The following is a 14,638-nucleotide window of genomic DNA, read 5'->3' on the forward strand; positions in this document are numbered from 1 at the left end:
AGAGGTGAACTGTACAGACTACAATACGCAAAAAAAGCCTAGTAAACATGGGTCCTTAAGTGAATCGTTTTCGAGAAATTGCACATTTCTAGTTGGGATCCACTGACTTGTTTGTTTAGGTTAGGTTATGCTCATTCTCTCCCTTTCCATCTCAATGCTCTGAGACGTAGCAGGTACACTATTACTTGTCAAAGGATAGTTAAAATGGAAAGAGGTTATAGCAACGAAGAGTATGCAAACATGCACTTCACGTATGGTAAGCCAACGGCAGTGTCCTCGAGGCTGCACATTTGTACCAAGAAGCATTTCCCCGCTGAAGGCCTTAGAGAATATGGGTGCTTCGCACATGAAGGACGAGCAGGCAGGCCCAGAAACATAACACCTGATGTTGAGGAAAGGGTGTTAGAAAGAAGACATAACACCTGAATTTCGACAAGGAGGGTTGCTCTGCAAGAGCTTGTGTACTGAGTCATAGCATTGTGTGGCGAATTTTACATCATCAATTACTGTACCTCTATCATATCCAGTGTGTACAAGGTCTCAACAATACAGACTACCCTCACAGAGTAAACTTCTGCCAGTGGATGCAACAACAGTGTGTCCTGAAGCCACAATTTTTAAACAAAATTTCATTCACTGACGAAGATGGGTTTACTCGTGATGGTATTTTTAATTTTCATAACTGTGATGTTTGGTCTGACAAAATTCCTAATGCAATTCATGAGTCACAACATCAGTAACGTTTCTCGTTGAATGTCTGGGCAGGACTACTAGGAGACCATCTAATTAGACCACATTTTCTGTCAAAGGTACAGGCTACAGGCAAGCTATACCTTTAGTTCCTGCAGAATGTTCTTCCAGACCTCCTTGATGATGATGATGATAATGTTCCACTTCAGCAATGCCAGAACGTGGTTTAAGTATGATGGTTTATGTACATTTTGCTCGAGTTGTTACTCGGTATCTAATGAAAATGTATAGTCAATGGTGTATAGGTAGTTGTGGGCCTGTAATGTGGCCTCCCAGATCACCAGACTTAAATCCTTTGGATTTTTGTATCTGGGGTAATGTAAAAAGCTTGGCGTACACTTCTGACATTAACACAGTTGAGGCGTCAGGCTGAAGGAGCCTTTCAGCAAATCAGAAATGACCCAGGAATGCCTTGAGAGGATTCGCAACTCAATGCAGAGAAGACTACAAAGCTGCATACGGATGCAAGGACAGCATTTTGAACACCTTTTGTAACAGCCTGTAACAATGTAATATCTGTAAAATCCTGTGGTGTTGAAACCAAAAATTAAAAACGTATTATCTTATGTTTAATGAAACCACCCTTAGCAAAGGATTCACAGCTTTTTGCTAAACTGGTGTTCCCATAGTCACTGGCAGATCTCAACAGAAAATGTGCATTATCTTGAAAACGGTTCATTTGCAGCCCGATGTTCATTGGGACTTTTTTGCTTATTTCAGTTTGTACTTTTCACCTTTAAATTATTGATCATCATTTTTGAAACACCCTGTATATTATTATAAAAGGGTATACAATAGAAACCAGTTATAGAGCATAAAACAAAAAAACATTCTAGATAAAATTATATAAATTAAGTTGTAAAAACTTAAATATATCTGACACGCACGCTGTCATTGTCCGATAAACTCTATGAGTGTATAAGGCTCAGACAGATGGTAAAGCACAAACAATGATCATTATTAAAATATGTACATGCAATTAAAATGACTGTGCTAAAACTGTCTCAATTTCTACACATAGAATGATCTTCTTCAATTGAGCAGATAGCAATGTGTCGAATTACAATTTCCCATGCATAGCCGAGGTAGAACTTCCTCTTTCTGGTTTCTGTGCAAACTAGATTGCACAAATGTTCAATTACAGGATTAATCTCATATAAGTTGTTTGATAGGATGCCCGTGCAAAGACGGCGCCTCCGTAGCCAGGTGGGAAGGAGCAGCAGTGCGCAGCACACGCTTCTTGATTAGACCGGGGTTCGAGCCCGTCACCACCAAATACGGAGGATGCGGAAAGGTCAAGGAATGACCACCGCACATCCCGGAGCAATATGGCCTTAGTTGCTAATGCTCCTAAAAACCAACCAAACAACTTTTTGCTTTGCCCGTGCAAAGAATTTTGCCACTGGGAAAAAAAAAGTTTCTTTTGTATTAATGGCATTTATTCTGTACAGGGGACTAACATGCATGAGTTGAAAAGGGTCATGATTTGGCTGTAGTAACTGCCAAATCTTTCCTAAGATACCAATGTGGCCAGAAATCCAGCAGAAATGAACATCAAAATATGATTGAGAGAGAGAGAGAGAGGAAGCACAGTTTCTGCTGAATCTGGTACAGGACTGGATGAGGACTGAATCTCAGCGATGACAAGGCCTGCAATGAACTGAGAGAATCAGTATAAATATCACATTTTTGGTGGTGGTTGGTTTCTATATGATCCAAAGCTAACTCAATGGCATGCAGCTCTGCAGCGAATACACTACATTCGTGGGAGATCTGCTCAGATATGGTGGTGTCTGGGAGGATAGCTGTAGATCCCACAGACACTTCTGACTTCAAGTCATCTGTGCCGACTGGCAAGAAGTCAGATTTTTCATATCGGTGTGATGAAAAGAGCTGCAAATAGACAGCAGATGGGGTGCTGTCCATTCCCCAGTTGGGACACAAGCATGACCCAACATTAGATAATATTTCCCCATCTGGTGATGGGGAAATATTATCTAATGTTATGTGCAAATCTCTGAGTAGCCCTTGGATACGAATACCGAATTGGTGATTGGCAGTCTGGCGAGTGTTGTACAGATTTTCCCAAAGTGGATACCCATTTCTGATCCACGTTGATCAGGCAGGGATTTCAGTTTCAAAGCATACCATAAAGACAACTGTTTCCTACAAAGGGATAATGATGGCTCGTTCCCTTCGACATAGGCTGTGGACAGGAGATGTTTGTTTGAAATGCTCCAGTAGCAATACGAGTCGATGGTGGATTCCCATCCAGCCATCGGAGTATGCCGAGTCTAGCAGATGCATATACCTGGGACCCGTAATCTATTAGGGGAGATTGCACGTACTATATTCAAGCCTCGTGCACTTTGCATGTAGTTGACGGATGTGCTGAGGCCCAGAAATCTAGTCTCAGGTGCTACTGGAAAAGCATATTCTCCAAGCCGAAATTTGGGTTCAGGGTGAAGATTGTGCTTGTGACAGAAATGCACACAAATCGTCTTGTGTGGGGAGAACCTGAATCCATTATTCACTGCCCATGAGTTCAGGTGGTCAATGGCACATTACAGTTGCCTTTCAATTACCCTCATGTTACAGGATTGAGAGAATATGCTAAAGTTGTTACCATAGAGGGTGCAGTTTACAGGTGGATGAAGTTGTTCTGTGATGGAATTCAATTTGATTACAAAAATCATAAAACTGGTCCTTGAAGTACTCCCTCTTCTTGGCTGAAGGGCTGAGAGAGAGGGTAGATCCTACATGAACTTGGAAAGATCGAATGAGATAAAAAGTTTTTGATAAAAGCTGGGATGATGTTATATGGTGGGGCTGATGCTATAAAGGTCTTTTAAAATTCCAAATCTCCAAGTTGTGTCATACACTTTTTCCATATTGAAGAACATGGACACCAGATGTTCTCGTTTTAAAAAGCATCTCGAATGGAAGTTTCAAGCCTGATTAAATGGTCCAAAGTGGACTCATTCCTTTGGAAGCCACGCTGTACTCTGGAGAGAAGCCCATTTGCTTCCAAACATCATATAAGGCAGTTGTTTACTATTCTTTCCAGGATTTTGCACAGACAGCTAGTCAGAGCAAATAGGACAGTAGTTTGTTGGGATTTTGGGATCCCTTCCTGGCTTAGGCAAGCATGATTGCCTTATGCCAGGAATATGGAAACTACTCTTCTAGAAATATTCTGTTATATAAAAAGAGCAGTTGGTCCAGCAGCACTTGCCTTAGTAAGAGCACTGTTACTAATTCTTTCATGGTGAAGGGCCCATTATAGATTTAATTTTTAGATTTAAAGTAAATTGGCAGCTTCTTTGAGTTTGTTTCTCAGGACCAGAAATTCTTGGGAGAAAGAAAATGTTGACGAGATGGTTGAAAAGGTCTCCTCAAGAGTATTGGCTATTGCAGTTGGGTCTGCAATAAAGCATCCATTATATTCCAGGACTGATGAAGGGTGCGATGTATATTTCCCCTTCATTTTCCAGATTTTGTCCCAGACACCTTTACTGCTGGTCAACTGGATAATAGTGGATGTAAAGTGGATCCCTGATTCCTTTTGGCTCTGATGATGAATATGTCATGCTCTGGCATGTGCACGTTCAAAGGCTAAAAAATTGGCTGTGGTAGGATATCATTGGAATATCCCCCAAGCTTTGTTTTGTGTCTCTTTTGCTGCTATGCATTCAGCTTTCCACCAAGGATATGGAAATGGCAGAAACAGGTAGATGTTTTCAGGATTGTAATTGCAGCTGCATGGATAATCTTGTCTGTGATGTATGCCACTGCATCACTGATAGGCTCCTGACTGAGTGTACTGATGTTCAAGTCTACCAGGTGTTGAAAGGCATTCCAGTCAGCCTGACCAATCTTCCATCGCGATAACCTAAAAGGTGGATATGGCCTCCTTTTAAGTAGGCTGGTTATCGTGGAGAAGTGATCGCTTCCATAAAGGTTCTACTCTACCAGTCAAGTGAGTGAAAGAAGGAGAACACACAAAGAGATCAATACAGAAAATGCACAAGTAGGCATGTGGAAAAAAAAAAGTTATTAGTTCCCACATTTAGAAGGAAAAGGTCATTGTCAGTGAGCATATGCTCTATGACACATCTCCTTCCATTAACATCAGCACTAGCAACATGGTGTTATGTCCATTTAAATTGCCCAGGAATAAGATAGTAGTAGGCAGCTGCATGTATACTTGTGTATACACTAATGCTTGGAGTTCGGTAAATAAATTTGATGAATCTGAGGTGTTGCTCAAAACATCAACGGCAGATATTGCTGGGATATCAGAGACGTGGTGCCACACAGATATAAGGAATGCAGAACTGGAATTTGGGGAGTACAATGTGTACAGGAAGGATAGATAGGATAGGAAGGGAGTAAGGGTTATGCTATTAGTTAAACACAAAATCCAAGGAAGTGTAGGCAGTCGACATCGCTGGACAGTCCAGTGTAGAGTCAGTTTGGTGTGACATAAGCACTGGGAAAGCAAAATTGAGAGTAGGAGTGTGTTATAGGCCTAATGACTCTGATGAGTATAATAAGAAACTGTACCGAGAAATAAAGGGGGCCAGTAAATCAGTCTTATAATGGGGGATTTTAATTTCCCGGATAGTGACTGGAATTTGTGGGTTGGTCACTCACACACTAGCAAGGCTTTTGTGGATTTATTGGATGATTCTTTTCAACATCATCAAATTCAGGAGGCAACTAGGGAGAGTAATACTCTTGATCTGATTATCAGTAGTGATTCTTCATGCATTAAGAATCTGCAGATAAAGGAACCACTAGGTGGCAGTGATCACAGTGTGCTGAAGTGGGATTTCTTCAAAGAGGTAACTACCATCAGGGGTAAAGGGAAGAGTTTTTGCGTTCATAAAAGCGACTACGGTGGTCTGAGACAGTATTTAAATTCTATACGGCAGGACCAACTGATGATGTTACTAACAGCAAATTCAAAATAGGAACCATTCAAAGAATTTATCTTGTAAGCTACTAGGCTTTACATACCAACTAAGAAATATTGTTCAAGGTTTAGGTCTAAATGGATGTCAGACGAACTAATGAGACATATGGCAGAGAAGAAAAATGCATGGGATACATATAAATAAATGGGTGACATGGAAGCCTATGATAGATATAAGCTGGTCTGTAACCCAGTCACAAAGGAGATTAGGCAGGCAAAGGCAGATTATGAGAAATCTTTGGCAAGGGATGCAAAAAACAACAACAAAGAGTTCTTTACCTATGTAAACTCTAGACGGAAAAGGATGAATCAGATTGATCCACTGGATACTGATGGTTCAACTGTAGATGATCCTGCTCAGGTGGCTAACAAACTAAATGAGTATTTTGCATCTACATTCGCACATGGGGAGTTATTCAGGGAGGGGAATGCTAGAGGTGAATTAAACTCTGGCAGTGAGCTAGATGATTTTGTAATAACTGAGAGAAAAGTGGAGGAGAAATTGTTGAAGATAAACATAAAAAAGACACTCGGGGTGGATGGGATCTATCCAGTTATATTAAAGGACGCACAGCAACGGAAGTAAGCAAACCCTTAACCATAATTATGAGAAATTCCTTGGACTCCAATCCATGGGCACCTCCCCTGAGAAATTCAGGGAAGGTGCCCATGGACTGGAGATGTGCAAACGTGACCCCAACTCACAAAGGAGAATCAAAGGGAGACATGAGTAATTACAGACCAGTTAGTTTAACTTCTGTTCCGGGTAAAATAATGGAGTCACTGGTGAAAGATGCATTGCAGGATCATCCAGACAAGACTGCAACAATAATTCAGACACAGCGTGGGTTTGTTAAGAGAAAGTCTTGCCTGACCAATTTGATTGGATACTAAGATGTGGTCACAAAGGAACTGGATGCACGGAATAACTTTGATATCATATATTTGGATCTTAGAAAGGCTTTTGATACTGTTGCACATGGGAGACTGCTGCACAAATTGGAGCAGTGTGGCATTGACAGAAAATTGCTGCTATGGATAAAGGGATGGTTGAGTGGGAGAAGTAATCAATGGACACTGCTCATCGTGAACTAATGTTATTAGTGGAGTCCCTCGGGGTTCAGTGTTGGGTCCATTGTTGTTTTCTGTATTTATAAATGATATTGATGTTGGTATATCAAGCTTAATGTCCAAGTTTTCAGATGATACAAAGGTTGGCACTGTTGTTAAGGACACTAATGACAGTACGCTGCTACAACAGGATCTAGAAAAGTTGAGCAGATGGGTTGAGAGGTGGCAAATGAAGTTTAACTTTGACAAATATAAAGTACTACATATGGGAAGCAGTAACCCCAGAGTAATGTATCAACTGTGTGGTACTACACTTACAGTGGTAGGGAATGAAAGGGACCTGGGGGTAATTGTGCAGGCAGATATGAAGTTTTCTGAGCAGTGCAGACTGTCTGCAAGAGTAGCTCATGGTGTCTTGTCAATGATATACAGGAATTTTTCTAGCAGGGATAAGGAGGTGATTATCCCCTTGTATAAGGCAATGGTCAGGCCACACCTTGAGTACTGTATACAGATCTGGAGGCCTCGTTTTAAGAAGGATGTAGAGCTGTTGGAATGAGTACAGAGAAGGGCAACAAGATTAGTGAATGAAATGAAGGGTTGCTCTTACGAAGAAAGGCTTAAGTTTTGCAGATTACAGTGTCTGGAGACTAGGCAACTGCGAGGTGATCTGATTGAGGTGTTTAAAGTCGTGAATGGTTTGATCATGCTCAATGCTGATGGGATTCTTCCTCTTGCTCAGAATAATCACCTGAACGGGCATAAATTCAAATTGAGGAAAGACAGTTGTAGGATAAATGTGCAGAAGTTTGCCTTTAGCCAGCGGGTAGTTTGTTGGTGGAACAGGCTTTCATCTTTGTTGTGGAAGTTGATAGCCTAAATAATGAGCTGGACAGGTATTTGGAATGAACGAAGGGGTGAAATGGGAGCGTTTTTTTTGGCTTATGCTGCATAAGTTTGCTTTCTTGCATCATATGCCTCTACTAATGCTAAATGCTAAAAAGAGATCATCAAGGTCTTTCTGGGAGATGTCGGCCCCAGTTGGCAAATAAACCGAACAAACTGTTAGTAAAAACCCTACTAAGGCAAACTGCTACCACTTTATGTTGGTGGGGAGCGGAATAGGTTAAAATGGCATATGGTTGCCCAGAAGAATAGTAACGCCTCCACGAGCAGGGCTGTCCCCAGTTATGTCCTTTCAAACGAATTAAGAAAGGAAGGGTTTTCATTTGCTTTCAAGTCTGTCTCCTGTAAGCAAAAGCAAACTGCCTCATGATGTCGTCATTGTTTTGCCAGAATACACGGCAATTCCATTAAGAATTTAGCCATTATTTTGGCTTTGTGGGTCCACCAGGTGGCTTCTGAGGTGCTGGGAGCTTACTCTCAAGCCTTGGATTTATCTTTTTTGGGGAAGTATGAATGCTGTCCTGTGTCCATTTCCTGCTTAGAAAAGAGTTCCAAGACTCATCATCATCATCTTGTACCTCCTCCTAAACATCCATGTTTTCTTGGGTACTTCCACTTTCTTGGTCTTTTCTCTGGCAATTGCTTTTGCTACATATGGAGTTAAGAGGTACTGATATGGGAGTGAATAATTCTTTTGGAGGAATGGTCATGCCCATCTGAGATCTGATGGAACATCTCCCTGATACTTTCTGAGCATAGATGGGTTTGGTTTGTTGATATTTATAGGTTTCACTGTTTTCCTTGACACCTGATATATGTTCAGCTCTGCCTTAAGTCGTTGAATTTCCTTTACTTCTTTCCACCTCTCGCATGCTCTTGAGTAGGCTGGGTGTTCTCCTTGGCAGTTAATGCAGGCGGGTTTTGTAGCTGAACATGTTGCTCGTGGTCCTTTGCACCACACTGAGCATGCGCTCAGTGTGGTGCAAAGGACCATGCAAGGACTCCATGGCAAGCCATTTGGGAATGTCCATATTTTTGACACCTAAAGCACCATAAAGGATTTGGTATATATGGACTGGACAGTTGACGTAGCCAGCTTTAATCTCATTAAGAGACATTAGTGAATTGGAAGTCAGGTTGATGTTTCTAGTGGGAACAGTTTCCCATCTCTATGTGCAGAAATTCTCTTAATGGCAATCACTACTCCCCATGGTTTTAGCTCAGAGCAGATTTCCCCCTTGGTAATCTTGAGAAGGTCCCACTCTGAAATGACACCTCTCGATGAGTTAACTGTTCTATGTGGTGTCACGATTATCTGCATTCCTCCAAAAGATGTTGCTCGCAGCTACTCCGAGCAAAATATTCCTCCGAAAGATGTTGCTCGGAGTAGCTGTTCAGAATGCCTGTCACTTTTTGTCTCTATTAAGACGTCTTCAGAACGGAGCATCAACTGATTTAGGGGATCCTGCTAACCCCTCTAAACCTTTCTGTATAAAAAAGGGAGACATTTTTCCAATAGGGTTTTCGCTGTTTATGAGTGGATGATTAAAAATCCTTGGGACAGGCTCTAATGTTATCTCAGTTTGCTGTCTCTTTGCAGCAATAGCACTTTGTTTCTCTGTTGTTACTTGCAGATAGGGACTGATTGGGGCCCCTGAAGGAACTAGTCTATCAGAATTCATAGTATTTTTGTATTTCTTTGGTGCCCGGGCTCCCCACCCACCAGAGCCCAAAGGGACACCGACTGTCCGGCAAGCAATAATTGCACTCGGGAGCGGGATGCCAGGGCTACACAGACACCATACCCACACTGTCGCCAGCCTGAATCCTGTCCCTCGGACCATGAGAGTAGGGGCATGGCATTCACACAGTTGACCCTTGCAGGCGAACCCAATAGTCAACTGATCCTAGCAGGACCATTCAGGACCACCCCTTGTCGAAGCAGGTTTCAGTAGGAGTGAATTATGTGTATGTTCAATTTGTAAACAAGCAAGGGACACATCGTGTTTGCTAGATTGGAAGCTAGTATGCCATGGTTGAAGGTTTAATTAGATGAAGTCTGTTTTTAGTCTTGCCAGTGTTGTTGCCACTACTTTATACTGCTTTAGTGGACAAAGGATTTGTAATCTGTACATGATACTGAATGAAAGGCATAGTCAGAGGTGGCAGCTTTGATTACTGTTTGTCTTTTTCGTTCCCAATTATTCCTGTGTGGCCTGGGATCCATCAGAATCTGATATTGTGACTTCCTTGCCTTGATAATGAATACTGGACCTCTTAGATTTCTTTGTAGCAAGCAAGCATATCATTTACCCCTCTGTTAACGTTTAAGAATCATTCGCTGTCAGGATCCATCTTCTCAAAATGGCCAATGCCATTTTGAGAAGATGGATCCTGACAGCGAACGATTGCCATCTCTCTGGTGATGAAGGGTCTCGGCTCCTCATTTGGTTCATCTTGAGCTTCGTCAGCATTTTCTTCTTTCACTATTGCTGCCTGCAAGTCAATAAGTTCTTCATTAGATAATTCCTTCTCTTCTTCGTCTAACTCCTTCTCGTCTTTGGCATCAACCTCCAACTAAAGTAGCTCTGCAACCTTTACAGTCTTATCTGTAACCTCTTCACATGATTTTCATCCTTTTCAAATCCTTTGAAGCCTTTTACGTGCCGTAGGCATATTTTCTCCAATGTAGCATTTAAACAACTTTTAATAATTTCTGCCCAGGCCTTATTAATGTTTAAGATGGTGTGGTAAATACTGTAAGATTTCCAAAAGTCTCTTAATGTAAAATTTTTCTCGTCATCTACTACAGACAATGCCTAAGCAAATGTTGTGTGTAAATAGTATGCTTTTAAATTCGAAATAACACCCTGATCCATAGGTTGGATGAGTGGAGTCATGTTTGGTGGTAGAAATGACTTGCACGATCGAATTGAAATCATCTAGATGCACAGGATGTCCAGGAGCATTATCTAATAGAAGCAAAATCTTGAAAGGAACATCGCATTCTTTACAATATTTTTCAACCTCGAGAATGAAGCAGCATTTAAACCAATCCTCAAAGAGAGATACTGTTATCCATGCACTTTGGTTCAATTGGAAATGCATGAGTAGGGTGGCTTTATTGATGCCCTTAAATGCACGAGGATTTCCAGAATGGTACACAAGCAGTGGTATTAATCTGTAATCTCCTGCTGCATTAGTCCCAAGCAAGAGCATGACCCCTATCTTCTGAATCCTTGAAACCTGGCATTGTCTTTTCCTTTTGGCAATGTATGTTCGAGCCAGCATTTTTTTCCAATACAGAGCAGTCTCGTCAACGTTAAAAATTTTCTGCATTGAATAGCCGCCTTCATCAATAATTTTTTCCAACACATCACAAAATTTTTCTGCAGCTGCAGAATCGGCACTGGTGACTTCCCTGCATACATTAATGTTGTGGAAACCAGCACAATGCTTGAACCTATTAAACCACCTGCTGCTTGCCACGAACTTGGCTTGGGGTTCGCCGTACTTATCCTTAATATCTTCATAAATACTTCTTGCTTTTGTTTGAATGGCTATTGGACTCAGGGGCACTCGCTTCTGAATCTGATTTTCCATCCATATTATTAATAGCTTTTCCATCTTCAATATAGCACCTGAATGCTGTTTTGTGATCACTGTTGATCCTTTAACACGTTCTTTTATATAGACCCTACCCCTTAAATAGTATTCACTGTTGAAGCAGTGAAACCAAATTCCCTTCAATAGATGACAAACTTTGTCCTGCTTCGTACTTCTTAATTATTCATATTCATTTCTAAGTCAATTTTGTTTTGTTTCCTAGCACTGCCAGCACTTGCACTTTCCCTTCATTGTTGTAATACGTAAATAGGAACGAAGAGAAGTTTCTGAAAATTTGTCTTTTATATGATTGAAGATTTCAGTGAAGGGGAAACACATTTCACCATAATACCATAATGTAAAAACTCACACAATTTCAGTTATCCATATTATCGCAAATGCAATAAGATTGAGTTTACTACCCGTTTATAATAGATTGCGCTAACAGAAAAGCCCAATAAACTGAAAAGCGCAAATTGTTTTTGTTTTTTTGGTAGTGACCTCCAGAAACGTGCTTTAGAAAAAGATCACAAAGGCGTTCAAAATTGATTCTTATAACGAGAACATATGATAACGATGAATGCATAGTGCAATTTCCATTATAGATACGATCTTTTAGAGATTAGCTTAGTAATATATCAAAATTTTCAACTTCCAAGGATTTGGAACAAATTACAAAAAAAAAAAAAAAAAAAACAACAACATGTTATTGGGTTCACATTACGATATTTTCACAATACCTTCATTTATTCCTACAGATGCAAAATATGTTTCCATATATATATATATATATATATATTTTTTTTTTCAGTTTGCATTGGCCGGCAAAAACTTACGTAAAGTCGAATTTGCATAAGTTGAGTATTATGTAAGTCAGGGAGCTCCTGTTCACAGAATTACTTCAAGCTCATAAAGAAATATACCATACCACTGACATTTGAGTTTTCCTTTTAGTTCCCATCATTCTACATATTTTAAGCAGACATTTTATTTCGTTAAAAATTGGTACTGGTGTCAAATTAAGTCAATAAAGAGGAATAAATGTCTCTAGTTAACTTCAAGCTTTATTTCCCATTTGGCTGGTAGAATACCATACATATTTCACTCTGACCCAATAAAGGGCATTTAGAGTTTTCTTTGAACTACTTGATTTTTAGAGGGACATAATCGTCTTGGTTGACTTTTCAAGCTTCATTTATCATTTGGTTGACTTCATCTCACTCCCAACTCAAATAAAGGGCATTTATATTTTATTGATCTATACTACATAAGCAATTCTGTACACCCATTGCATATAACAGATTTTGATAATGATGAAAATTAATTAATTTACACATCAAGACCAACATAAGAACTATGAAGTTTATTAATAAATATAAAGTTCACTGACAAGTAGAAAACATATCAAAGTTCTCCCTTAACCAAAATTATTAATTTATCCTATAGTTTCAGAAATAACTTTACGAATAACTAGACATTTTAATCTGGGTTACACAAAATCACCCTCTTATTTAGGCTGTCAGAATATACTGAGGAAATGTGACAATAATGATGTTTCTAGATTCTGAATGAATAACCAAAAATCAACTGAATCATTTTGGAAAAACCAAAGCTTAAAAAATACTTATACCAAATGTTATAAATGTTACAGCACAAAGAATTAAAAAAAAAAAAAAAAAAAGTTGAAAATTACTTGCAGGTGACTGGCCTATATTCCATATGGGGTTTGCGCACATCCCCACTAGTGTATGGACAAAAAAAAATTCGTTAAATGCATACCAGAATTTTTTGGTAAATATGTAAATATATTCTAGTCTGTTTCTCTGTGCAGATATTTTTGCTGAAGAGGACTCCCGGAGAACACCCAAGATGTGTAGTTTAAAAAAAAAAAAAGGCTGCATTAATGCAATGAAATATCTCATCCTCAAAATGAAAGCTCTTTTGGAAAAAAAAAAAAACATTTAAATGATAAGTTAAGTGTTTGTTTTAATATACAAAATAGAATTTGCAAATGTTACCTTGGTTACACGAAACAGCATGTAGGCATTTTTGGGAGAATTCAGTTCCATTCGCAAAAACCTGGGTAGCAGCTGTTGAAAAATCATGGTATAAAATAGAAGATTCTCAGCTACAAATTTCTTCCTGTTAAAATGTATGGTGTAAAATTAGCATTTATTTAAGGTTATCTTATAAACAGAAAATCATTCTGTGATGCACAACCTTGTATAATTAAAATTATTCATTACAATACGACGGTCTGACTTTTAATTTGAATGCAATAAATGCTTCCTATGATCATTTGTGTGGGGGGGGGGATACAACATTGGGCATCACCAGTCAAAATAATAATTTTTAAAAAAGTAATTCCATACAATATAGTTTTTTTCTTGATTAAGTTTCCTGAACTTAAATAGGCTATCAGATAGGGTAAGCTCTCTCAAATGAGTCTCTTAATGAAATTTAAGTTTTATAAAAATGAAAACTTTGTATATGACATAAAAATTTGATTATAATGCTTTTAAACATTAATTTCTTCTCAATTTAACTCTATTGTCTAGCATAGCATTAGAATAAAATTGTCAAAATCAAAAAAGAAAAAAATTACATAAATACTCTACAACAACAAAATACTTTACACATATTTGTATATCATTTAATTTGGTTCGATCAATTCTGGATGCGAATTGAAGAGAATTCCTCCAGTTTTGGCTTTTTTAAGCCAAATTTAATTTTTTGTATTTACAATTTTTAAAAAAATCATTTTAATTTTTAAATTTTAATTTTTTACTCAAAATTGTATTTTAATGGGCAGTACCCTTTCTTTAACAAAAATCAGAAAAGTAAATGATATTTCGCTACTAACTAGGTGTAGTGTCTTACTGCTCTAACAAATCTAAAACACACGGTTTTATTTCTTCATTGCTACAAGAAGAACCCCATTGCTGTTCAAAGTATTGAACAATCTGCTGCATTGCAGGAAACACATCAAAGCACGCTCACATGAAGCTATAAAAGTGAGGGGGCATGGAAGTTTGCCTTTGCAATCAGAACCAGGTCATCTGCATAGGCAATAACCTCTGTAGGAGAGAGAGATTAGTATTTTGTTATTCATCCATCCATTACAATGCTCCAGAAGAATGGGCACAGAATAAAGCTCTGGGAGCATCCTCTGGAGACAGTTCTGTTTACCTGTTGATATGTGGTTCAGCCTGTAACTTTTCTATTGCTCAGATAACTGTTTATAATTTTATATACACTGAGTGGACAGAAATCATGGGATACCTAGTAACGGGTAGGCCCACCTTTCGCCTGGGCAGTCACACGGTG

General features: G+C 39.1%; 1 protein-coding gene across 3 annotated transcripts in view; it reads right to left on the reverse strand.

Annotated features, from left to right (window-relative positions):
* The window catches only part of LOC150076549 (sphingomyelin phosphodiesterase 4), a 324,202-nt gene that overhangs the window by 105,736 nt on the left and 203,828 nt on the right, over positions 1 to 14,638 (reverse strand). For all 3 annotated transcript variants that reach the window (XM_090388185.1, XM_090388183.1, XM_090388184.1), the window contains one exon: positions 13,330 to 13,453. In XM_090388185.1, coding sequence (XP_090244311.1) covers positions 13,330 to 13,453 — 124 coding nt within the window. The remainder of the gene's footprint in view (positions 1 to 13,329; positions 13,454 to 14,638) is intronic.

Source organism: Mastigoproctus giganteus, chromosome 13 (genome assembly GCF_048544385.1).
Source record: "Mastigoproctus giganteus isolate SK-2022 chromosome 13, ASM4854438v1, whole genome shotgun sequence".
Classification (NCBI taxonomy): Eukaryota; Metazoa; Arthropoda; class Arachnida; order Uropygi; family Thelyphonidae; genus Mastigoproctus; species Mastigoproctus giganteus.